Here is a 27,545-nt window from a genome sequence, read left to right on the forward strand (position 1 = left end):
TTAAAACTGCCCTGAGAAAATCTTTGGTGTTTATGATAATCATATCCAAGATTGTTTCCAGTTTTTTTGAACCCCCATCAGGACCTATTTGCCTGAAAATGTCTGCTTGACTAGAAGCTCGGTAATAGTGTTTGCTACAGGATCCTTGGGGCACACACCTAATCATTTGTTCTGGTAACTCTCAGGAGAATTCTTACAGAGGTTATTGGTTTGAAGTTTTAAGAAATCCTATAGATGGAAGCCCCATCCTTGAGATTTGTACAGCAGTTTGTCAGGTAAGGAAACCTGCAGGCTGCCTCTACCTTTATTGAATCTTTTAGGAAAATATCCCCCCCCCCCCAAAGTTTCTTGAGACTCAAATCTAAACCCATTTTGGAGGCTTGGGGATTAAAACTTCTCTGTCTCCAGCCCATTATCACAAAGCACTAAAGTCAGTTGTGAGTTTTATTTAAAAATAAGCACGATGGCTGGGTTTCATAAAATGTATGTATGAATATGTACACGGATACAAATAAAATAATATTAAAAATAAAAATCACACTTGCTTACACGTAGCAGTGGTCCTGGCATCCCACATACATAATGTTAACTTTTTCTTTAAAGAAATTCTTGGCCCAAGAAGGCCACAGAGATCACCAAACCACTAATAAAGTTGTATGTAGCCCATTGCCTGCAACATTTTCCATTCAGGTTTCAAAACTATATAAATAATTTAATTAGAAAACCCAACAAATATATATATATATATATATATATATATATATATATATATATATATATATATATGTTTTAATCTTTTGGCACAGTGAAGCATTGGTCAATAGCAGAGAAATGACTAAAGATTCTCTGACACCTCTCTCACATTTAGTTATACCTGTAAATGATACACATGTACACATGGAACAGAGGCCCAATAAACCCCAAACAGTAGTCGTATAATTTATCCTATGGAGTGATTCCCTGATGTACTTGTTAGGAACAAATCAATGAAAGGTGCGACAAAACTAGTAGGAACAAGGGGGGTGCCTGGGCAGTAAGAAGAGAGAGAAAATCTGTGAGGGGAAAGAGGAACAGGATTGGTAAAGAAACTCAAACAATTATAAAACATTGCTTTGGTCCTCTGTAAAGTTATAAAAGAGGAAGAAAGTTAATATTCTGGAATAAGTTAAAACACTTGTCAAAAATCCTTTATCTTTAAGGCACGGTTGACGTAGAATTTTCTTTTAAAGTCTCCTTTTCTCTGAACAGAAAGTGCAAAGCTCTGAACCTGCGATACCGGCATCCTGGATCGCGTCCACTCCCGCGGGCTCAGCCGCGTAGCTCAAGCCAGGAGCGTCTCCACGGGGTAGGGCAGGTGCGGGCCCGGGCCGCAGGCGGAGGCCGCCTGCAGCGTCGCCGGCAGCCGCAGGGGGCAGTACGGGTGCGCGGCGCCACCGGCGCCGCCACCGCCCACTAGACCTCGGAAAGGCTTGGCAGGAGCAGGGGCAGAGGCAGAGAAGGGCGCGAGCAAGAGGTGCGGCACTGTCGGCGGCGCCTCGACTCCACGCGCGCCCAGCAGTGCCGGTTCCGAGGCGCCATAAGGGCAGAGCGGCAGCAGGGCCCTGCCGGGCCCGCTGGGGAGGAGTGCAGGATAACCGGAAAGCGGCGGACAGGACGCGGCGCCCCACCGCAGCTGCATCACGGGGGCCGCGTCCCTGTCGCGGCGGCTGCGGAAGGGCTTGCTGAGGATGCTGTCTATGGCAAAAGAGCTGGAGAACTTGCCCGCGGGGCAGACGCGCCCCTCCTGGAAGGCGGGGGAGCGCGCGTGGGGCGAGCCCAGGGCAGCCAGCGCGGAAGGCGGGGTCCCGGCCTCCTCCAGCCGCAGCCCGGGTGCGGAGGCAGTCGCACGGTGGCTGAGGCGCTTGCGGCGGCGGCGGAAGACCCCGTCGGCGAAGGTGTACTCGCTGTTGGGATTGAGCATCCAGTAGTTATCCTTGCCCCAAGGCCGCGAGGGGTCGCGCAGCACCTTGACGAAGCAGTCGTTGAGCGAGAGGTTGTGGCGCACGGAGTTGCGCCACCCCGTGTAGCTGCCGCGGAAGAAGGGGAACTTGCCCATGAGGTACTCGTTGATCTCGGCCAGCGTAAGGCGCCCGCCCGCCGAATCGCGGATGGCCATGGCGATGAGCGCGATGTATGAGTACGGGGGCTTGGGCCGCCGCGTATAGGGCTTGCTGCGTGCGCCCTCGCCTACGCCCGCGCTCTCTGCCCCGGGGCCCGCCGCGCCCGCCTCTACGACGCTCGCCGTCGCCGGACCTTCCTCCTCCGCGGCAGACTCACCTCTCGCATTACGCTTGCCGCCTCCAGCTGCTGGGCTGTTGGCCGCACAGTCCCCGTCCGAGCCCAGGGAGTCGTCACCAGCTGCCGACAGCGGAGAGGGCGCGTCGCTACTGCCTGCGCCCTCCAAGTCACTACCCGACTTGTCCCCGTGGGCTGCACGGGGGCGGAACACCTCCAGCTTCATGTCCGCGCAACCTGTCCTGCCCAACGCCGTACTCTCTGCGCAGTCTTGGGAAGCTGGTGCGGGGGGCAGGAGTGGAGATTCGACCGATAGTCTTTGCCTTCCTCTCCAGAAAGCTCTCCCTCCTTTTGCGAGAGACAGCCACTTTTCCGCAGAAAAGTCTTCTTCCGTTGGAATTTTCCTTCGAAGGGTTTCTGCTTATTGGGTGAACTTGGAGGGATTAAGAGGGAGGAGTTGGGTGGGCGCTGTCTTCAGTTGGAGGATAAGAGACTTCGGGTGAAATGTGCAGAGGTGCGGCTTAACCTCTGCTGCTCAAGAGCACGGGCCTTAGGATTTTCTGCTGCAGGGAAGAACCGTACGCATCTGCTCTCGGTCCAAGAGACCAGGGAGGGTTCACTTCACTGGACGTCCCAGGTCCCCGGCAGGCGTCTTCGGGGCATAGAAATGGTGCACGCTGGTATGCACACCACCCTTGGGGGAGGGTCCAGTGTATTCAGCCTTGAGTGTCCGTGCAGCCGAGTCCCCGATGCCGTGGCTCCAGCAGCCACCTTCCCGCCCCTGGCCTTCCGAGCAGCATCTCCGCGCTAGCCAGTTGCCGCTACGTCTGGCCTCCACCTTCCGCCCGGCCCAATATAACTCAGCCGCGGCTCCACGGAGGCGGGGCCTGGACGTTCACCGCAGAGGGGTGGAGGATCGAGGTGGCAGAGGTGGTAGCTCTCTAGCGGGCGCGCGCCAGGTTGAGGCCAAGAGGCTGCGCAGCTAAAAAGTCGCGGCTCGCAGGTTGTTTGTTTTGGGTCTGACCAGCCCCGCCCTCCACCTCCAGCCAATAGGGATCGTGCGCGCCGCTGGGGGTGTGAGAGTGCCTGTGAGTGTGCCTGTGTCCAAGTGTGCCGGCCCCTCCCGCCCTCTTTTCTGCTCAAGTGGGCGCTCCTTGCCGCCCCGATGGGGTCCCTGCGCCCAGAAGCTCAAAGAAGCGATTTGGACGAGAGAGCGTAGTGTAGTGTGGGGCGGGGATGGGGGTGGACACCTGGAAGGGCTGGGCTGGGTCAGCAGGGACTTTGCTCAGGCCTGTGGCTTTGCTAAGATGCACGTGGTGTGTTTTTGCTTCTCAGAGAGTGAAAACGGTGCTTCTTTCCAAAGTAAACGCCTCTTGTCTAGAACCATAGATACCGCATGGGACACATTTTGCAGTGACCTCTTATGAGAGTCACATGCTGTGCCTCGTCCTATGATTTCCTTTTGAGGACTATTTCTGCCTTCCTTTTTTTAACGAATAAAATACTGGACTTGAAATTGTGATGGACTCGACTCTTGCTTGCTAAATGGTCTCCGACTTTCACTTTTCTTTTGCTTTTGCTTTTTTCTGTACCTGGCTGGTGACTTGGAAAAGAGCAGCAGCGTCCCCTCTTCCTCCAGGAATGGCAGTGCTTAGAATGGGATGCCAGGCTGTGCCTGCGCGAGTGGCCCTCTATATACTCGCAGCCGCTGGATTCATGACTTCCTACAGTTAAAGGCGTGTTCCGGGGGGTGGGGGGCCAAACTATGACTTGTTTGCGGCCGTTTCTTTCCAATCCATCTCCTTGAGGTCTTTTGCTGTGGTTTCAGTGGCACCAGTGCCAGACAGTCAGCATAGGGGGTACCTTTTTCCGCCCCAGAAAGCTCCAGACCTGACGATCTGTGTGTGTGTTTACAGTAGTGTCAATACTTCAGGGAGGGGCTCACTGACCTCCCCAACTCTGAAGGGTACATGTCTACCCCGCTGCCCTTCCGTACTGAGGTGTCTTCCTTTTTCCTGTCTTTGTTGCAAATAGAGAAAGAACTGCAAGTACGTGGGAGCTCACCTTGTTGTTTATTTTATTCCTTTCCACCATTTGTGTGAAGTTGTACACAATCCTCTCTTATCTTCATTCAGGCAGTTTTGAAGGTGTTCAGCATGGGGTGGGGAAAACGGCAAAGCCATGGAAGGCTCTGTTAGTTTTGTGTTTGGGGTAATGACATGTTTGGAGATGAAACTGACATTTATTGTGTGTTTGAGTGGGGAACAGGTGTGAGGTAACTTTTTTCCTGGGGACCTGCTGCCCTAAAGAGGATCTGCTCAGCTCTAGCCCTGGGAGTTCATGGTCCCTTGGACCGGGAGAGGGGAGTAGGCTGGGATGAGAAAGCAGCCAGTTAAAGAGGCATCGATTTGGCTTGGGATAATAAGCACTCATAGTGAATGGTATCTTTGACCTTGAGAGATGGGCAAGAGGATGAAGGCCAGTTTTCTGGAGGAGATAAACCTGGCTGATTGAGGTGCAGACCCAAGTTGGCTAGAGTCTAAGGAGACCACTGAGAGGTTACAGGGGCCAAGGCTTTCTGCCCATCCCCAGTACCATCTTGGAGACCATGTAGGTGAGCTGTCTGGCAGGCATAAAGCCACCCAGCTACCCTCCACATCCCTGCCCTCATGCAACTCCAACATCCCTAGGTTTGAGGCAATGCCTCCCGTTGTGTTTATAGCAACTTTCCTCCCAGACTTGCTGCACGGCTTCCTTTTCCTCTGTAGCACCCTCTTATCCCCATTCCTGCTCTCTCCCAGATCCACCAGCCCAGCTGTCCCAGGGTGTTCAGGTTAGTCTGGGAAGTACCCATGAGTTTTGACCTGTTAATAAGGATATTGTTCAGAGAGGAGAGAAAATTGTGCACCACACTAGGCCCTGCTGTCACACATGACTGTATGCCCTTGCAGTGGCTGTGCACTGGCCCTTCCTCGCAATCAGAACGGACTCGAAGTTTTCTTTGAGCTCCTGCACAGATTATTTGTTAGCACTAGTCTTTTCTTGGGTTCAATGTACAGCAAGTGCATTTCCCTCTATGGTGACTTGTGTGAATTCCCAGCTAACAGATCACAGCAGCCCAGAATGCAGGTCTTGGGAGAGGAGGATGGAGTTGCTTTCCCTAAGGAGCAACCTGAGGTTGGGGTTATATCCCTCAGCCTCTCTCCTCCTGCAGACAAAAGAAGTATTAGTCATTGAGAAGGAAGGTATACTCCCCTTCCCCCACTCCTCTTTCCCTTTTCTTAGACAGAGACCTCCTCATCCCAACAGCAGTGACCTCTCCTTACCTCATTCCATGTTCTCAGGTAGGGGAAAGATCTGCTAGTCACTCCTGTGGGATAGGCCTTCACCTTACCTCAGGACTGAGCCACTGGTGGGTTGCAGTCTGAGTTTGGAGTCTATAAAGGTTTTGGGGGGAAGAGAGTGGGGAAAGGTAGAAGGATTCTCAGTGGGAAAACCTTTTCTATTTTCACAGTGACTTGGAGCTTTGAGAGATAGGCAATGGACTTTGGGAAAGGAAGGCCCCATGTTAGAATGGCTGGCAGGGGGCCCTAGAAAGAATTGAGAGATCTCCAGGAACTAGAATACAAGCCCCATGAGCACAGGAGTTTTGTCTTTCTTTCTTCACTGCTGTACCCCAGTTTTTCCCTTGAGACTGATTGTTGCCTTGTGCCACATGCTGGGAGTATGCTGTATTTATCTTCAGTTAAGATCAGGAATAAAACCACTTTTTCTGTTTGTGGTTTTGTTCTTAGTATCTTTAACTGCTTTACAGCTGGGAAGCCATTCGCCTTTTGCAGATATAAGAAAAACAGGAATGAATGAGAAGTACCTCTATTCACTGTACCTCTATCCACAACATCCTCAAAGCTAGGAACAGTTTAAGAGCTCAGACACTGCAAAAATAAGTAAATAAATAAAAATCACATGTCATAATTTGTTAGTTCATAAGTTTCCCAGAAATGCTGTGAGAGTCCTGTCCCCTAATTCTGTCTTTTTTGTTGGTGGCGGGGAGAGGCTACTATTGATAGGTGAGACCTAACTATTACTTGTAGGTACAAAAGACCCACTGACTCATTTTGCTGCTTCCCCTTAATTGCCATGGAAATAAGTGAATAAACTCTGGCAAAGGATGAGCTCACGACTCCAGGATTTTCTGGCCTCCCCAAAGTGGTTTTAGGCAAAAGACGGTAATGCATCAATCTCCAGACACCAAGAACTAAAATAACTATGGGATCTATCTGCAAATGTAAGGGTTTTTGTAATTTGATAGTGCTTCACTGCATCAGTTCCTAAACACTGATGTGGGAAGGAAATCATTTAATTCCTAACATACCTAAGGCCACCTGGAAGACTGGAAGTTGAATCCCCGTGGGAATATTGATGACTTGCGCAGTGCAGCAGAAGGCTCCTAGCACAGAGGAAACTATGGAATCACCTGATAATATGCCCCTGAGCAACCTGAAACAGCTTTGAGTTTCCTGCCACTTTAACCCCTGCCAGTAGCCACGCTGTTGCCTTCTGGGTCTGAAGGAAAGGTGAACTTAAAATTGCATTTCCCTAGGGACCTGTGCCTCTGGAGAAGGATGTTATAATGATGCTAAGAACAGAGAAGACCCAGGCATGGAGAACATGCTAATGTTGACAGCTTCAGGGCAAAATGCATGGCTTTGACTCTGGGCAAAGTCTCTCTTGTAGAGAAGAGAGGGTTGAAGGTCTGGTGACAGTGAGGGTCCTCTTCAAAGTCAAAGCCCAGATCCCTCTCTACCCCTTTGTCCTTCATGGAAACATATGGGAAGAAATAGACTACTCTGTATTCTGTTCTAAGCCATGCCTCCATGATCTGGCTGGTTCCTTGTGGGTGCTGAACACTTGAGAAAAACCCTACAGAGATTGGGGGTCAGTGTGGGAGTAGATTGGTAGAACCCAGGTCTTTTTGTGTATCTGTGTAATACATAGAATCATTGTGGTTTGTTTTCATGTCTGTTGCATTTGTTCAAGCAGTCTTCTTTTGGTAGTTTGATCTGTGGTCAAGGTTTAATCAAAGAATCCCAGAATATGTTTGGGTATCATTTACCAAGGGCTGTACATAAAGTCTCTTTTCAGAATCCAGGGGTCACATCAGCAAGAAACCCCTTGGACTTCCTTTGAACTTAGGAGTTGTTGAGCTACATGAGTGCTGCCTCTTAGGTGGTGTGTCCTGGGGAGGAGGAATAGCAGGGAGGTGGGTATTATGGTTGTGCAGCAGAAAGACAGCAGCCAAAGGCACATTGAGGGGGGTGAAGGGGAGGAGAGAGTATGTGAAAGTATAAAAAACACCAACCACAGCATGACAGGGATTAAGATTACTGACAAAGCTGCCTGACTCTGTAAGTAAGAGACAAAATCTTGCACTGTGTGTGAAATGTTCCCAAAGAATGAAAGGAAGCCCTACAATGAATTATCACAAGATGACAGCTTTGATACTAGGGTCATAAATTTGTTGCTTCAAATCTGACCACCTCCGAGGAGACTTCCTTGTCCAGTTTGAGTTCAGTTTCCCTATTCCATGAAGTTCTTTAAATTTTAAGTTTTAAACGTAGAGCAAGAAAAATTGAACTTCCCTGTACAATGAACGATCTAGTCCTTTCTTTTTAGCTTTAAGGCTATCACTTTTAATAATAATAAAAAAATCAGACCCTCTTATATAAAGGGAAGGAGACCACCTGTCTTTCTGTAAGGAGACATGAACTCATGACTCTCCCATTCTTGGGTATTGCTTCATTGTCACACTGTCACACAAATCCAAGGAAGAATGGAGCAGGTGATGAATGAAATCTAATTAATATCCTTGGATATATAAATATAAGGATGTACCACAAAACAAAACAGAATCTCTGCTGGGCTCCCACTCAGCCTTTCCCATGGGGCAAGGAAGGGGCTGTGTCATTCCTGGCTTGGCCAGCAGTCCTCAACTATTGGACCCACAGTGTAGGTTTGTGCAGATGGGATGGAGGTGGGCTGAACTCCCCTGTGGGCCAAATAAGTTTGCAAATATGATGTATATGTTTGCTCGCTTATAGTTTGTATTGGGTGTGGGGGACAGGCTGTAAGCAGGCCCCGTCATTATAGCCTAAGGCTTAGTTTTAAGACTAAGCTTTTCCCCACACCCTTGACTGTTGCATGATGTGGGTGGAGCACTCTCATGAGGAATCAGATAAGTGACTTTGTATCAGTGACTTCCTTGTTTGTATATTGGATTAAAGGTTTTGATTCCTACTCTATAAAATGGGGCAGACCAGGAGCTTGCTCTCCCTAGTTCCTGAGATTAGCATTAGAGGAGAGAGCAGAGAAAGGAGAGAAGAGAAAGGCCACGTGGAGGAGGCCAGGAGAAGCAGCCAAGATGGTGGAGTGCTGAGGGAGAAGCCAGTTTGTGCAGAGAGAAGGAGATGGGGAACAGAGGTGAATAAGGCTAGTGAGCTAAAAACCTTTGATTCTAGGAAACTCGGATAAGTCAGTAGCTCTGTGAGCACTGAATGAGTGGGTTTTGGAGCCCAGTGTGTGTTTTTACTTGCCCGCCAGGTGCAAGCTAGGATTAAAGGTAATGGCTCACCAGTACTTGGCTCCGTTGTTTCATTACCGTCTGTCTGAATCTAATGTGAACCTGCATATACTGGGCGGCTGTGATAGTGGCCGTGGCCACTGTCTTTACATCCCCCATTTAACTCAAGAAAGGGTGTTGGAGATGGATGACCTTGGGTTTGTATCCCTGCTCTACCAAGTAAGTTACTGGATCACATTTTTTTTTTAGTTTTTTTTTTTAAAGATTTTATTTATTCATTTTAGAGAAGAGAGAAAGAGAGAGAAAGAAGGGGGAAGAGCAGGAAGCATCAACTCCCATATATGCCTGGACCAGGTAAGCCCAGGGCTTCAAACCGGAGACTTCAGTGTTCCAGGTTGATGCTCCATTCACTGCTCCGTACCAATGCTCAGTACAGATCAGGCACATTTTTTTAATCTAGCAAAAGAACTGTTGTCAGGGCCCTGGCCGGTTGGCTCAGCGGTAGAGCGTTGGCCTGGCGTGCGGGGGACCCAGGTTCGATTCCCGGCCAGGGCACATAGGAGAAGCGCCCATTTGCTTCTCCACCCCCCCTTCCTCTCTGTCTCTCTCTTCCCCTCCCGCAGCCAAGGCTCCATTGGAGCAAAGATGGCCCTGGCGCTGGGGATGGCTCCTTGGCCTCTGCCCCAGGCGCTAGAGTGGCTCTGGTCGCGGCAGAGTGACGCCCCGGAGGGGCAGAGCATCGCCCCCTGGTGGGCGTGCCGGGTGGATCCTGGTCGGGCGCATGCGGGAGTCTGTCTGACTGTCTCTCCCTGTTTCCAGCTTCAGAAAAATACAAAAAAAAATGTCAGAATTTTAACTACTAGATTCTATGCTCTTATTACATGTTCTTTGTCTTTCTCATTTCCTTTCATCTTTGGGGATGTTGTCTTGTAAGAATGAATTGTCTTTTTCTGCCCAGATGGACAAATTTCTTGGCATTAATCGACTAAATGAAGTTTCCAGATGAAAGCTAGAAAAATGGCAAACCCTGATGATGGGAAACTTTCTGGGGTCATTTAGACCTAGTATGTGGCTAATACTTGAGCTAAAGTTCCAGAAGAAAGAGGAAAGTCAGAAACCTCTACTTCCAGAAAATTGAACACAATTGGCTTGCCCAAAGAGGGTAAAACCCATATTAGCAAATTACATAAGAAAGTTTGCGATTGAGCTGTGAAGAGAACATATCTTGTCTGTCTGTCTTCCTATATATACTTTTTATCATGAAAATTCCAAGCTTATGTAAGTGCAGAGTATTTTATAATGAAGTCTTATGTAACTGTTATCCTAATCAATATTTATCAATTTGTGGCAAATCTTGTTTTATCCATATCTCTCCCACCCCTACTTCCCACCCTCACTAAGATTTTTTTTTTCCCATTAGGTTTTTATAAAGCAAATCTAAGATATAATATTATTTCTTCTGTAATTCTTCAATATCTGTAAGAATTATGGACTTCTCTTTTAAAAATAAAAACATAATTACAGTACCATTATCAAACTTCAAAAATATTGCCAATATTTCTATAAAGTTACCAAATATCTAGTCAGCATTTAAATTTCCTAAATAATCTCATTTTTAATAAACAATTACTTGGATTGATCCAGGATCCAAATGAGGTCCTCTCATTGTGTTCGGTTGATGTGAGTCTCTTGAATCTATAGCTCTGTCTTTCCTCTTTTTAATTTACTGCTGCACTCTAATTGTTAAATAGATCAGGTTGTTTGTCCTGTAGATTTTCCTACAATTTGAACTTTGCTGATTCTGTAGTGTCAGTTAACCTATTCTTCTATCTACTAGATTTCTAGTGAAATGACAGATCTAGAGGATTGTCCATATTCAGTTTTATCTATTTTCAAAACACTGCTGATGCTGTGAATTTCTGTCAGGAGGTTCATTATGACTAGTTGCTCTTTCTGTGAATGAAGACAACTGTGAATTTGAGTGTAAGTTTGATTCATCTGTTATAAAACTCTCCATCAGCTTTTTGCTTCATAGTCTTTGCAGCCATTGGTGACAATGGCCTATCACTATCAAGTGTGGTGAGCTGGTAACATTCTCATTTCATCACTCTTTTTTTTTTATAAGCTCAAGTACTTTTGTAAATAAAAGATATTCTCATCAACAATTTGTTATTTAAAATATAGCTTGTGCAGAAAGAAAGGCTACATGCTATATTTCTTTTACTTATTTTCAGATAATTTTATGGTACTTCAAGAATTGTGCAAAAGAAATACACACACACACATATAAGTATCATAATTAACAAATAGATCTTTAACATACTTGGAGTGTTTAAATTCATTCATAGCTTCCTGAGTTCCTAGAATGACAAAATATTCCAGACTCATTTTATATTCTCTGCCTCATAATCTGTTTATCTAAGTAGTCCTGGTTCTTTATAGATAGAAATAGTATTGAGAAACCAGAATCTGAGTTCAAGAGGTATCCATTGCTCCTGAGTTGGTCATTGTTTCTACGATTTTACAAAGTTAGGAATAAAATTTTTTTCTTAAAGAAAATATATAACATTTTCAATTCAATTGTAGGATTACAAGCTTTTAACTTAAGTTTTTATATTTTATATCTGTTTATGTTTTAGCTGATGCTAAATATCACATCAACTAATTAGCTATTTGCTTTGTCATTCCTATGTGTTTGTATGTCTCTATTCTTATTTCAGAATATTGATTTCAAATTTAATATTAACAGTGTGATAACTGAAAACAGTTTTACTTGCTGGGTTTTTTTTCGTTATTGTTGTTATTTGTTTTTTTGCCTTTGAGGATAACTCTTACTAGTCAAATTACCAAATTTTAAAGTAATTTGAGATGATTAGCCTCTTGATATTAGGTTAAGATCATTTGGTGCACTTTTAAAAAATTCTTTTGTTTCCTTCATTGTTTTTAGTTTGTTTCATAATTATGTAATATCCTCATTTTAAATTCAAAGCTATAACATGAAGTATATTCAGGGAAATTTAATTTTCATCTCTGCTTCTTTCATCCTGGTCTCTTTTCTACCCTAGGTAACCATTTGATAAAGTTTTAAAATTACCCTTTGTATTAGTTTGCTTGAGCTGCCATAATAAAATAGTACAGACTGTGGGACTTAAACAAACAAACAAAAAATTCTTTCTTACAGTTCTGGAGGCTGGATATCCAAGACCAAGATGTCGGCAGGTTTGGTTTTTTTCTGAGGTCTCTCCTGGGTTTGCAGAAGGCATCAGGGAACCATGAATCTGGCTAGTGAAAACGGAAGTTATGTAATTGATGGTAATTGTTGCATGGTGTGTAGATGGTCCTTATAAGATGTTGTTTATTACAACATGCTGTGGTTTTAGATGGTGTGACCATACATTAATTGGCCAGAATAATCCCAGTTTCAGCTTGTTGTCCCCATGTCATTAATAGGGTCTTCTTCCCTCTTTAAAATAAAAAGTGTTCCAATTTGAGGCAATAAATTCCATTGACATCATAGTTTTGGAAGTTCAATAGACAATGATAATCTTATGGCTTCTTTATTAAAAATATTAGGACTATTATTTTCTAGTCATGGCTTTAAATCTGAGTTTTACATTTTTTTTTTCTGAAGTGAGAAACGAGGAGGCAGAGAGACAGACTCCCACATGTGCCTGACTGGGATCCACCCAGCATGCCCACCAGGGGGTGATGCTCTGCCCATCTGGGGTGTTACTCCATTGCAGCGGGAGCCATCCTCAGCATGGGGCCAGCTTTGCTCCAGTGGAGCGTTGGCTGTGGGAGGAGAAGAGAGAGATAGAGAGAAAGGAGAGTGGGGAAGGGTGGAGAAGCAGATGGACGCTTCTCCTATGTGCCCTGGCCAGGAATTGAATCTATGACTTCCATATGCCGGCCGACGCTCTACTGCTGAGCCAACCGGCCAGGGCCGAGTTTTACATTATTTTTAAATTAGTTCTTTGGCAGATAATGCTGCTAAGCCAGAATCAGCCTGTTTTGAGGACTATCCTTTTCATAAATGATCCCATAAACTTTGGACTTTGAGGTTCAACTTTAGCTGAAAAAAGACTTGTTTTTGTCTCTCTGACACTAGACTGGTACACTCAAAACGTTGTCATCTACTTCTAATTAACTCAGCTTTCCAAGATGGAGACTGTGCTGTTACTTAAAGTGGACTGCATACCATCTGTTGGTGTACTCTGACCACCTGGAAATGGTTAACAGAGTTACATAAGGCTGCATCATGAAATGTTGTGCAGAATTTAAACACTGGATATAATGTTGAGAAACCATGCTGGTAATGGAGACTGAATCAGCATATTTGCTTGCAAAAATAAAAATAACTGACCTTATATAATACTGATAATGATTTGCTCTCCTGTTGAGCTTAGTGAAATTCTGTAACTTCTTTGTCAAGTTCTTCCCAAGTTGTAGCAGTGGAGATAGCTATCCATATTACTACTGTAACCTCAAGTTTATATTCTTAACTTTCAAAACCTTGTGCATGTCAGGTGTTTTTGCAACCTGTCTTGACTTAAAGTCTATGTTCTCAATTGAGACTATGATCAAGCTTTTCTCTGTTGAACTAAGAGCACCACATGGAAGGAAAGATTGCAAACAGTAGATAATTTTACCATTTTTAATTCCCCCTTTGGGAATTTGGCTTATTTCTTTTCCTTCTTTCTTCTCATTTAAGCTCTATATCTATACATTAGAAAATTATCTGCATCATTGTTAGTAAATAGCAGACTGGTAAATAGTAACTGGTGAATAGCCTGGTAAATAGTAACTGGTGAATAGACTAGTAAATTGTAACTGGTGACACCATGTTAATAGAGAAGAGTGTACAAGTTATGATGGGCAATTGGACTTAATGAAGAGTACTGATGTGTTTAGTGTTCAAACATTCTTTTCAGAATTCCCACAAAGTCTCTATATAATTCCTTAATCTTGTTTAAACTAGGCTGAGGATTGATGATGAAGCAATATTAAAAATATTATTTTATATTTTTTATGCCCCGTAGTACCAGTCACTCAAAATAGTTGCTCAGTTTATATTTTTAAATGAATAATTTAAGACAAACTCATGTGCTTAAAGCACTTAAATTTTTTTGTTATAGAAAGTTCCAAGAAGTTAAAAAAAAAGTAGAGAAAATAGTATAATGAACCCCCATGTATCCAATATCCCGCTTCACCAGCTATCACCTCATGGCCCATATTGTTTTTCCTTACTCCTTCCCATTCTTCTGCTACCTACATTAAAAAAAATACCAGCGTGTAATTTCATCCACAAATATTTCATTATGTACTTAGAAAGATAAAGACTCATTAAAAGTCATAACCACAATGCCATTATTATACCTACAAAATTAACTAATTCTTTGTATTATTAAATACTGGGTAGGTGTTCAAAATTTAAATTATCTAAAAAATGTCATATTGTTTTAAAGTCAGTTTTATTGAGGTGTACTTTCCATAGAATAAAATATGCCTATTTTAAATTTACAGTTTAATGAATCTTAGTAAATGTAGACACTCTTGTAACCACCATCGTAATCAAGATAAAGAACATTTTTTTTTTTTTTTTCAAAGATAACAAGACCAGGGTATCTTGTCGTTCAATTATGATGCATACCCGTCACCCAAAGTCAGATTGTCCTCTGTCACCTTCTATCTTGTTTTCTTTGTGCCCCTCCCCCTCCCCCTTTCCCTCTCCCATTCCCCCCTCCCCCCCGTAACCACCACACTCTTATCAATGTCTCTTAGTTTCACTTTTATGTCCCACCTACGTATGGAATAATGCAGTTCCTGTTTTTTTCTGATTTACTTATTTCGCTTCATATCATGTTATCTAGATCCCACCATTTTGCTGTAAATGTTCCGATGTCATCATTTCTTATGGCTGAGTAGTATTCCATAGTGTATATGTGCCACATCTTCTATAAAGAACATTTTTATGAGTGCCCCTCATGCTCTTTTCAGTCAATTTTACCTTTCCTCTCTATTCTCAGGCCAAGACAACAGCTAATCTTTTGTGACATATTTATATGAGTATAAAATTTTAAGAATATACATATATATCTCTGTAACTGCTATTTTTCACCACTTAAAACATTTCTGTTTATAACTGGTTTTCCACATTTGATTATGATATTCCATACTATGGTTTGTGTTTACCCATTTTTCATATAATTGTGCTTAGATATGTAGATTTATTATCTGTATCAGAGATGGAAATTTTTCAGTCATTTCTGCAAATAGTTTTTGTGTTTGCTAACTCTACACAATCTTCTTTTTCTTGGACTCCAATTAAATGTATGTTTGACTGCTTGATATTGTCCCACAGGTTGTTGAGTGCTTTTGTGTGTGTCTGTTTTCTATTGCAATGTCTTTATGTCCACTGATCTTTCTTTTGCAGCATCTGTTCTGCTGTCAAAATTGTCCAATGAAATTTTCTCGAGATACATGTACTGCATTTTCTTCTCTAAAATTTCCATTCAATTCCTTATTATATTTTTGTTTGTCTCTTTATTTTATTCATGTTTTCATGTAAAATCTGAAATACATGTATAATGGATTTTTAGAAGTCCTTATTTGCTATCTCTAAAATTTCTCTCATTTATGGATCTATCTCTTTTGACATTTTCCTTCTTTTTTTAAGTTGAATTTTATCTAAGTGATGCTGGTTAACTTTCAGGGGCCTAATTTGACAAAACATCTCTGTATACCATATTTTGTGTTCACCTCCCCCAAGTCAAGTCTTTGTCCATCACTATTGGTCCCCATCTCTCCTCTACTCCTCTTCAACAATCACTACACTATTGTTTGTCACCATGAGTATTTTTTGTCCTTTTTTTTTGTTCTATACTCTACCTCTCTCACCCACTATTTCCCTTCCCCTATAGCTGTCGGCCTATTCTCTATGTATGAGTCTGCTTCTATTTTGTTTGTTAGTTTATTTTGTTCATTAGATTCCATATATGAGTGATATCATATGGTACTTGTCTTTCTCTGACTGGCTTATTTCATTTAGCATAATGATGCCTGAGATTTTACTGCCTATGTTTTCTTCTAGCATTTTTATAGAATCATGTTGAATATTTAAATCTTTAATCCATTTTGAGTTTATTTTTGTGTATAGTGTGAGAAGGTGGACTAGTTTCATTTTTGGCATGTATCTGTCCTATTTCCCTAATACAATTGATTAAATAGACTATCTTCACCCCATTGTATGTTCTTGCCTCCTTTGTCAAATATTAATTGACCATGTAGCTGTGGGTTGGTTTCTGGGCTCTCTATTCTGTTCCATTGATCTATATGTCTGTTTTTATGCCAGGACCATGCTGTTTTGATTACTATGGCCTTGTAGTGTAGTTTGATATTTGGTAGCTTTATTCCTCCAGCTTTATTTATCTTTCTCAATATTGCTGTGGCTATCTTGTGTCTTTTGTGGCTCCATATAAAATTTTGGAATATATGTTCTAGTTCTGTGAAATACACCATTGGTATCTTGATAGAAATTGCATTGAATATATAGATAGGTTTGGGTAATATGGAAATTTTAATGATGTTGGTTCTTCCTATCTATTAACACAGTATATGCTTCCACTTTGGTGTTTTAGAATTTTCTGAACACAGAGCTTTTACATCCTTGGTTCAGTTTGTTCCTATATATTTTATTCTTTTTGAAGCAATTGTGAATGATATTGTTTTTTTGGTTTCCCTTTCTGATAGATGATTATTGTTGTATAAAAATGCAACTGATTTCTGGATTATTTTATATCCTGCTACTTGACTGAATTTATCAGTTATAATAGTTTTTTTGGTGGAATCTTTCGGGTTCCCTATATACAGTATTGTGTCATCTGCAAATAATGAGAATTTTACTTCTTCCTTTTCAATTTGTTTGGCTTTTATTTCTTTTTCTTGTTTGATTGCTGTGGCTAGGACTTCCAGTACTATATTGAATAAGAGTGGTGATTGTGGACATCCCTGTCTTTTTTCTGATCTTCAGAGAAATGCTTGTCGTTTTTGCCCATTGAGTATGATGTTGGTTGTGGGTTTGTCATATATGGCCTTTACTATTTTGAGGAATGTTCCTTCTATTCCCACCTTGCTAAGAGTTTTTTTAAACATAAATAGATAAATAGGCACTGAATTTTATCAAATGCTTTTTCTTTTGTGTGTGTCTGTTGATATGATCATGTGATTTTTATCCTTTGTTTATGTATTGTGTCACATTTATTGATTTGCAGATGTTGTACCAACTTTGCATCTCTGGAATGAATAAATCCTACTTGATCATGGTGTATGACTTTTCTGGATTTGGTTTGCTAATATTTTGTTGAGGATTTTTTCATCTATGTTCATCAAGGATATTGGCCTATAATTTTCTTTCTTTGTAGTGTCTTTATCTGGTTTTGGTAGAATTAGAATAATGCTGGCATTATAAAGTGAGCTTGAGAATCTTCCCTTCTCTTAAATTTTTTTGAATAGTTTGAAAAGGATAAATGTTAATTCTTCTTTGAATATTTGGTAAAATTCTCCTATGAAGCCATCTGATGCAGGACGTTTGTTTGTTGGCAGTTTCTTATTGTGATTTAATTTCACTAACTGTAATCTTTTTATGCAGATTCTCTGATTCTTCCTGATTCAGTTTTGGAAGATTGTATGATTCTAAGAATTTATCCATTTCATTCACATTGTCTAATTTGTTGGCATATAGTTGGTCATAATATTTTCTTACAATGCCTTGTACTTCTTTGGTGTCATTTGAAACTTCTCCTATATTTCTGATTTTATTTATTTGGATCCTTTCTCATTTTCTTGATGAGTCTGGTTTGTCAATTATTTTTGTCTTTTCACAAAAACAGCTCTTAATTTCATTCATCTTTTGTATTTTATTGGTCTTTATTTTATTTCTACTCTTCCCTTTATTCTTTCCTTCCTTCTACTCACTTTGTCCTTTGTTTATTTTTTTTTTTAAGTTCCTTCAAATGTAAGGTTAGATTGTTCATTTGAGATTTTTCTTGTATCTTGAAGTAGACTTGTAATGCTATAAGTTACCCTCTTAAAACTGCTTTCACTGTCCTCCATAGAATTTGAGTTGTTGTGTTTTCATTTTTATATGTTTCAAGGTATCTTTTGATTTGTTCCTTGATCTTGTTGTTAACCCATACATTGTTTAGTAACATGTTATTTAGCCTCCATGTCTTTGTGTACTTTTCTATTTTTTTCTTGTAATTGATTTCTAGTTTCACACCATTATGGTCAGAGGAAATGCTTGATATGATTTCAGTCTTCTTAAATTTATTAAGACTTGTTTTGTGTCTTAACATGTGGTCTAGCATAGAACATGTTCTATGTGCACTGCAAAGTAATATATATTCTGCTGCTTTGGGGTGAAATGCTCTGAAGATTTTTATTAAATCCAGCTGACCTAATATGTCATTTAAGGCCATCATTTCCTTGGATTATCTGTATGGAAGAGCTATCCATTGATGTCAATGGGGTATTAAAATCCCCTCCTATGACTGTATTGCTTGTTGATCTCTTCCTTTATGTCTGTCAAGAGTTGCTTTACACATTTAGGTGCGCCGACATTGGGTGCATAAATTTAAAATTTACAAGGGTTATATCCTATTGTTAGATTGCTTTCTTTATCATCTTGTAGTAACCTTCTTTGTCTTTTACTATAGCCTTTGCTTTAAAGTCTATTTTGTCAGATATAAATATTGCTACCCCAGCTTTTCTTTTCATTTCCATTTACATAAAATATTTTTTTACATTCTTTTACTTTTAGTCTGTGTGTGTTTTTCATTCTGAGGTGGATCCTTGTAGACAGCATGTATATGGGTTTTGCTTTCTTATCCATTTAGCTAACAGCTGTCTTTTGAAATAGTATTTAAGCCTTTTATATTTAAATGATTATTGATAGGGTCACATTCATTGTCACTTTATTCCTTACTTTTTTCTCAGTGAGATTGTGGATCCCCTCTTGATTTCTCCTGTCCCTTTCCTATTGTTTTAACTGGATGATTATAAAACTCAGATCCTTTGTTTCATTTTCTTAGGGATCATAGCTATTTTACTTAATATCCTATGTCTGAAAAAATTTTAATATATATTTTGAACAATTTTATATTTGTTTTGGGGAAGAAAAATATTAATACCAGGTTCTTCTTTATGGCCAGGATTTTAAGTTATAATTTTAGAAAAGTTTATATATTTGAATCAAAATTAAAATAATCATCACACATTTTGATTGGCTTGTGTGTATTTTCACCTTTATTTAATGATTAGGTCCATCTGTCACCTTTCTTACTATCTCTTTTTCCTCTCATTTTCTTTTGTTGAAAATAACTGCAAGGTTTTTCGAGATTAAGAGACATAGGACAAGAGTGTGGTGGTTACCAGGGATGGGGGGAGGGAGGACGCGGGAGGGAAGGAGAGAGAGGAGAAGGGGGAGGGGGAGGGACACAAAGAAAACTAGATAGAGGGTGATGGAGGACAATCTGACTCAGGGTGATGGGTATTCAACATAATTGAATGACAAGATAACCTGGACATGTTTTCTTTGAGTATATGTACCCTGATTTATTAATGTCACCCCATTAACATTAATAAAAATTTATTTTAAAAAAAAGAAAATAACTGCAAGGTTTTTATGTAGATTTTCCCACCTTGTATATTATACAGATTGCATTTCCATGATTTATTTTAATGTATTTCTTCATATGTATTCTCTGATAATTAGTAGTTGAATTTAGAGATTTGAAGAGATTCAGGTAATTTTTTTTCAAGATGACTTTAAAGCTGTTGGTTTGCTTTTCTATCAAGAAGCACATGTCTTTTTTGGGAATGTTAACTGCCAGTGATTCTAAATAAGTAGACCAGAACACTTCTTTTAATCTGTTAATTTGTTGGAGAGACTGGGCCTCTGCTAGGTTGAATTTCTAGACCATGCAACTGGGATTATTATTTCTAGCTATGTACTTGTTTTTGAAATATCAATTACAATGACAAATTGGAGTTCCAGTGAAAAGTGGAATGTTTTTAAACTTGCTAACGGAAAGTTGACCCCTTTTTACAAACTAGAAGGAGGCCAGCCTGAATCATGACAATCCATATACATTACTTTCAAGGTTATGCTCTAACTAAAGCTGGGCTCACTTGTAATGCTAGGAGGGAAGGCACCCCTAGGTCTCTTCAGTGACAAGGGTAACAATGGCTTTTTGTATTAGTCATAAGATAGGGATGCTTCTGTAGTGCTTAAGGGTATATAAAAGTTCTTTATAGTAAACTTTTTCAACTTTTAAAAAATGCTAGTTTATGGGGTTGACTTATATTAGCTCTGAGCATAGGATTTCTCAGCAAAGATGTCAGAAGACATGAAATTTTTTATTTTTACAAAGCACTTTATACTCTTTTAATGTTTTCTTCTTCATAATTTTCTATGATATTGTCAGCCTAATTTTGTAATAAGACTTGGAAACTGGGGCACAGATCATTCAGGGACTTGGAAAAATTCATTTAGACAAGGCTCCCTGCCTCCTGTCCCCTGGTTGTTTCATACCTGTGCTCCATGCTGTAGAACACTGGTAGTCAACCTGGTCCTTACCGCTCACTAGTGGGCGTTCCAGCTTTCATGGTGGGCAGTAACAGAGCAACCAAAGTATAAATAAAAAGATAGATTTAACTATAGTAAGTTGTTTTATAAAGATTTCTTCTGTCAAACTTAGTGAAAATCCAACATAAAGTACTTGGCAAGTAATTATTATTATTTGCTTTAATTTGCTGTAACTCTGCTTTATAAATTTTATAAAGTAAAGTTACTTCCCTACTTTATAAATCACAATTACTGTGGAACCGGTGGGCGGTTAGAAAATTTTACTACTAACAGAGATACAAAAGTGGGCGGTAGGTATAAAAAGGTTGACTACCCCTGCTGTAGAACATGGTAGGGAGGTTCTCTTTAGCCTCCTTACACACTATGACTGTTCAGAAGAACCAATGCCAACACTTTCCAAACTTTTTGGATAGTTATGGTGGGTCAGGCCTACTTGTGATGTTTTGCTTGAACTTTATTTCTCTGCAACATCTGGGAAATTCTGAAACATTTTTCTTGTGTGTTAGTTGATCTTCACTGGTGTGCCCAGTAAGTTGTGTGTTTAAGTGTGTTCCCGAAAATGGACTGAGCCATGTAGGCAGTTGGTATGGTTGCTTCTGCTCACCTGCATCTAACCCTTTTCCTTCTGGAATGCTCCCAAGATGTTTTGCATATTTGGTAAAGCACAATATTGGTTTCTCGAGCTCTGTGCGGTTTGTCTTGGAGTGTTGCAGTGTTAGTGCTCCCTCCTCCACCTTGCTCCAGGTACACCTCAGAGAGCAGCTCCTCCTCTGCAAGTTAACATAGTTGTTTAGTATGGGATTTTGAGCTCAACTTTCTGAAAAGTATGTTCCAAGAGCTATTTTAGTGATCTCAACTCAGGTGTGGTGACAACCTTTTAGCACTGATGTGGCCCGTCGCTGGCTTATTGCCAAACAAGACATGGTATTCTTTGCCTCTTTGTCTCACTCGCTTGAGAGAAGTATAGTTGCACTTTATTTTCACTATACAGCAATAGTTTTATTTCAAAATTTCTGGCCTGTTATCTGAAGACACTATTGTGATGTTCTGGAATTCTGTGTGTTCAGTGCTCAATCCATGTCTTCCCAGCTGTCTCCTTGGAAGTAGAAATGGCACAGAAACATCTGTAAAGTCTCATGTTCTGTTTGTTGGTTTTATAACTATGGTCATTGAATTTACTGCAGAAAATGATCTGGTTTCCCCGAGGCAAAGCCTGAAAGAGAGACATGCATACAAATACCTTATTAAAAAGAATAATGTCAAGGATCAGGAATGAGGAGCAGAAAGAGGGAGACAGGGAAGGAAAGCTCCTTTGTGATACACTGTGAATCCAGCTCCAACAGAACTCCTTAGGTTCCTTAAGAAATGTGTCTTGGATCATCTGCTCCCCCCACCAAAGTGTAAAGCGTTTATCCATGGCTTATCTCCATTGGTCGAGGGTAGCCCTGTGGGTATAAAACCTCTACTTCCTGTTTTAGTGGCCAGAGGTCCCAGCAGGTATTGAAGATGCTTGGGTTGAGATGCTGTTAGCCACATATGTTCAGGGCTGGTGGCTGAGGCTAAGAGAGATGTGGGCCCAGGCTAGGAGAGGTGGACCAAAGGGTTTTTCAGTGGGGTCAGATATTTTGTTGGAGGGAGGGATAAACAAATGCCAACATATGTATCTTTAAATGAAAATATCTTCTTAAATTTTACCAGGTTTCAGATCACACTGATATGCGAGGAAGGATTACAGAGAGCTTCTATGTTTATAGAGCTCACTTGGCTCTAACACTGGGAAGAAGCACAGGAGCTCGTAGTGACTTTCCATTGAAAGAGTAACTGTTTTTGAGGGCTGCATGGTTTACCCCATGGAGTTCCAGCCAATTGTGGGTCAATATTCTCTTTATCTTTTATTATTAAAGGTTCTGTAAGGATCACTAGAGTTGTACAGAGAGACTTGTACAAATGAAAATGTATTCAGTTGTGTGTAAGTGCTTAGTAGCAATGAAGGCTGTGTCAAAGTGAAAGGTCACAAGGGACATCCTTATTCACACTGAAGATTAATTTATTTGGCAGTGAAAAAGTAGCCTGTTATTACCCAGAATTGAACAAGGATGAGGGCTGTGTTGACTGAGAGATGCGTCCTGTTTCTTCCAAAGTTCTACCAGGGGAGGAAGGTCTGAACTGGTACCGGCTGAACGGGGCATCAGAAAACAAAATGGAGGTACCTGCAATCAGAGAATCTACCCTTTACCAAGTACTTCTATGTGCTAGTCAGTATGTTAAGCTATTTATTTTAGTATATCCAATCTTTATAATAATCCTGCTTGTATGATATTACCATTCCTCAGTTTATAAATGACAAGAAGAAAGCTCAAAGAACTTGTACAAGATAGCTCAGCTAATCAGTGGTGAAGTGGGCTTTTGGATTTAGGTCTGGCAGGTGCCAAACCCGAGCTTCTGTCTCTTTCTAGAATAATCTTGTCATTTTATGTAATCCCTCAGCAATTGTTTCCTCCATGAGTAAACAACTAAATGGACAACTAAGTCAAACAAGTTGATGTTTCTTACTCTCTCTCTACCTTCCTCCCCCTCCCCTCTCCCTTCCTCCCCTGCTTTCCTCTCTCTTTCTCTCTCAAATGAATGGAAAAATTAATTTAAAAAATGCTGACATTCCTTTCTTCCTGGGAACTAATTTTACTATTTGATGTTAGTGCATCTATTATCTTTTTTTTTTTGTATTTTTCCAAAGTGAGAAGCAGAGAGGCAGACAGATAGACTCCCGCATGTGCCCTATTGAGATCCACCTGGCATGCCCACCAGGGGGTGATGCTCTGCCCATCTGGGGCATTGCTCCTTTGTGACCAGAGCCATTCTAGCACCTGAGGTGGAGGCCATGGAGCCGTCCTCAGTGCCTCAGCCAACTTTGCTCCAGTGGAGGTTTGGCTGTGGGAAGGGGTGAGGGGGAAGGATAGAGAAGGGTGGGCACTTCCCCTGTGTGCCTTGACCGAGAATTGAACCAGGACTTCCATACACTGGGCTGACGCTCTACTGCTGAGCCACTGGCCAGGGCCTCTATTGTCTTTTTAATTAGAAAAAAGAAAAGAAATGGACCTTTTTTTTTTTTTTTTCCTTTAGCAGTGTACCCTAAACAGAGACCTACATGTTGATTTTGCTCATGTAAACTGACTTGGAATTGAGTTCTAAGAACATGTCATCATAGCATTCTTCCTTTTCTCTCTTTCCTTGTGTGTCATTTAGAGGTGTTTCTTCATACTTCAGTCTATGACTCATGCAAGAAGACATTAGAACTAATGTTTTGTGAGACCTTTCCATGAAGTGTAAAGAACAGTGATGTTCACTCCAGTAAGAGGCATGCGTGTAATGTTGTCTTGTTTCATCATCATGAGCATTCATGGATTTCCTACCCCTCTGCTGGGGTGGAGTGGGGTGAGCCAAAGAGAACTGGTCAGCACTTGACTTTCAGGTGCTATGAAACTGGCCCTCTTGGCCTGACCTGTGGTGGCACAGTGGATAAAGCGTCGACCTGGAAATGCTGAGGTTGCCGGTTCGAAACCCTGGGCTTGCCTGGTCAAGGCACATATGGGAGTTGATGCTTCCAGCTCCTCCCCCCTTCTTTCTCTCTCTCTCCTCTCTAAAATGAATAAATAAAATAAAATAAAAGTTAAAAAAAAAAAAAAAAAAAAGAAACTGGCCCTCGGGCCAGTGACACTCAACAAAAAAAACTTTGAAACTTCCTTTGCTTGTGTTGCTTAGAATCATTGCAGTGGGAGGATTCCTGGGGCATCACCTGGACTGTGTCACCTAGCTGGACACATTGCAGAACTGGGAGGATGCTATATGTGATAATTTGGGGTACGACAACACTTCCTGAACCCTCCAATAGCTCCCAAACAATTTTATTATTCATCTCTTCCTGCCATAAAGCAGAATTTCAAAATGCCTTATGTCAGCCTTGATTTTTGGGGTGTACAGTGTTCCATTCAAACTGTACAGCAGTCCTGAGAGATTATCAGAGCAGGCCCTGTCATCTTTATTTCACAGATGAGGAAAGGGCTCAAAGAGATTATGGAATTTGGCTGGGGGAGTACACAGCTTGGCCAGGACTAGAATCCAGATTCTTTGTCCCCACTGGTTTTCTTTTTTCCTTCTGTGACTTCAGAGCTTTTCTGAAAGCCATTGCCATCAGGCACTGAGTACAACTCAGTACAACCTCTATGGAGTGTTCTAAACCTATCTTTTAGTTTCTTAACCGAGATACACAATTTTAAACTGTGATCCTACATACACAGGCGTGCGCGTGTGTGCACACACACACACATACTGAAACAAAAGTTTCAAGAAACAAAACTTAACCTTACTACACAATGTATTCAATAACTCAAGTATTTTCTAGTCTTTTCATTCCGTTTGATTCTATTCTTTAGAAAAGAAAGGAGGACAAGGCTGCCCATGACTCAGTGACTCAATTTCATGACACCTGGTGATGGTCCTCTGGCTATATGTTGCACTGGTGTGCAGCAGGGGTACTTTGGAATCCTGTGTATGTTTGGGGGAGACAGGCAGCTTGGCCTTTCATGGAGAATGGAACCAGAGAGGAGAGGGCTGAGATTCATTGTCAGCAATCTCTGCAGAAAAGAAGGGGTGGCTGGGCAGAATGGAGTGCAACCTGAGGTGGGCAGATGTGGATGAATACCTCAAGCAATGGTCCAAAAGACCCACTTCATTTTTTTGATTTCCTGCCTTTCCTTTGCACTGAGAATTTTACTAATAGGTTGGGGACCATACAACTCTTCAGGGAAGGCTGAATCCAAAGTTCACCTCCTTTGGTTCTAGGTATAGCTGGCCTATCTCTGGGGAAGACCACTGGTAGAAATGCAGTTCTCCTGTCCACCTACTCAGGCAAAGGGCATCAGCTTCACATCAGATGCAAACAGCAGTTGAGGATTCATACTTTGGACCATATTCCCAGAATCACTGAACTCCAGGTTCCCGGGAGTCAGAAAGAGCCTTCAGCTGGTCATGAACCAGGGTCCAGGTGAAGTTGCGTGTCCACAGGGCATCACTTGGCTCTTGGCAGGTGAGGGCTAAAGCAGTGTTCTTAATATTTTCAGGTGACAGGTCTCTTTGAGATCTGATGAATACTCAGAACCATTTTCTTATAAAAAACACACATTTGTAAGAAAATTGCCTAAAATTTCTTGGGCTTCAGAGATGGTGAAGTCACTGTCTTGTCCAAAGCCTTGCATGAGGTGTTGTACAAGAGAATCCTAAACGTTAAAATTCAAAGGAGATGATACCAGAAAATTAATTAAGAAAAATTCCTCCTTGTCGACTCACTTTTATCCAGATTACCTACTGAGTCTCATTATCACTTTGCTTCCAGTGTCACAAATTTAGCCCTCTTCATCTCCATGCTCTTTCCTAAATATCCTGCAAATTTTCCTGTTATCTTTTGCTTTTTATAATTCATGCTGGCACCTGAAGATATAAAGGAAGAACTCAATTGTGTCAAAGCACTTATCCCCTTCACTCTGTGGGAAGGCTGCCTGGGCTTGGTCTTGGCATAGCCGCCATTTGTTCTAGATTTGTGTCTATATCTGTAAAACGGGGTAAGGATATCTTCCCATAAAGTTATTGTGAAGATTAAATGACTTCATTTATATAAAGTTTTAGCACAATATTAAGCACAAAGCAAGAGTTCAGTGTGGTTATTATTATTAGTGTTATCACTGTTATCGGTGCTGTCTTCATTTTGAGACTCTGTGTGTGGACTGTGTTTCCTCACCTGCATGCAGTATAAGCCCTTCAGATTACTTTCAGATTTCAGAGTATATGGTTAATCACTGATGTTGCATTTTCACTGAGCCTGTTTGTACTACATTTTGAACTGTAGGTTTAGACTGAAGTTCAAGCAGTATTGATAGAATGGTCTCTACATGTTGAGCACTGTGCTAGGCATTCAAGTGGCTTGACCAGTGTTGCTGACTAATTAAGGAGTGGGCTTGAAATTTGACTCTAAGTCTTTATGTCAGATCTAGTGCCTCTTCTACTGTACCACTAGACTGCCTTGAGTTATACTTTCAGAAAAAGTAGAAGTTGATATAAGCTTTATAGAGTTTTACATGAGTCTTACTGAATACTCACAGTAAGTTTGGGATGCTCCAACATCACTGTTAAAATGTTTCCTTAAAGCCACATTCTCTATTGGCAATAAGTGAAAAACTTCCTTTGATATATAAGGACATTTGTAGACCATTATTATTGTTACATATTAATTTACATTTAACAGACATAATTTCTGATTTCTTATTTAAACAGAAACATAGAAGACATTTGTATTTAAAAAATTATGAAAACCATAGAATCATAAAATGTACATGACTATTGTCTGGGAAGTTGGCAGCTAGAATTACTTTGTATTTTCTTCCATGGCTTCTAATATCCTTGGACAGTTTAGAATATGTAGTAGAACTCAAATAATGCTAAAAGACACTTACAATCAATAAATGATCAACTCTCAGTTTATATAAAGTAGCAGCTATGGGAAGAATGCATGAATGAAAAATATATGATTCTATTGACCAATGTCACCCCAATAAATTTAAAAAGTGGAAGATAGTATGCATGGTCAAAGAGGCCAATTTCAGAATAGGCTGTCATAGCCTGAGGCCTTGTAGGATAAGCTGGGCCTCTGTTTTTCCTGTGATTCCCTAGAAAGCTGCCTCTCTTCTGGTCTAAAGGATATTTGCTTTGGATAATCAGCAGGAAGAAAAAAGAAAACTAACCAATATGGGCAGTACATTGAATAAAAGAAGATTCTAGATCCCACATGCTTGTCATTTGAGGCAAAGTGTGGAAGCTTATATTGCCTTCATGCGGGTGGATGCCATGGCTGATAAGGGGTTCTGGACTGTGTGGGTCAGAACATTGATTGAGCATTGGTTAGTAGTTAATGATACAGATCACAAGCCATAAATAAGCCATGAGAAATCAGAGCACAAATGACTGAAATTGGACAATTTGCTTATTCAGCTAAAGAGC

General features: G+C 41.2%; 1 protein-coding gene across 1 annotated transcript; it reads right to left on the reverse strand.

Annotated features, from left to right (window-relative positions):
• Positions 1 to 775: 775 nt before the first annotated feature.
• On the reverse strand, positions 776 to 3,783 carry FOXQ1 (forkhead box Q1). The gene has a single exon (XM_066268527.1). It carries the CDS (start codon positions 2,498 to 2,500, stop codon positions 1,322 to 1,324), a length of 1,179 nt encoding a protein of 392 aa, XP_066124624.1. The 5' UTR covers positions 2,501 to 3,783; the 3' UTR covers positions 776 to 1,321.
• Between the last annotated feature and the right edge of the window lie 23,762 nt (positions 3,784 to 27,545).

Source organism: Saccopteryx bilineata, chromosome 3, assembly GCF_036850765.1.
Source record: "Saccopteryx bilineata isolate mSacBil1 chromosome 3, mSacBil1_pri_phased_curated, whole genome shotgun sequence".
Classification (NCBI taxonomy): Eukaryota; Metazoa; Chordata; class Mammalia; order Chiroptera; family Emballonuridae; genus Saccopteryx; species Saccopteryx bilineata.

What these genes read in the sequence shown, in the direction of transcription:
- FOXQ1 (XM_066268527.1), bottom strand. Translation starts at nt 2,500, where the DNA reads ATGAAGCTGGAGGTGTTCCGCCCCCGTGCAGCCCACGGGGACAAGTCG.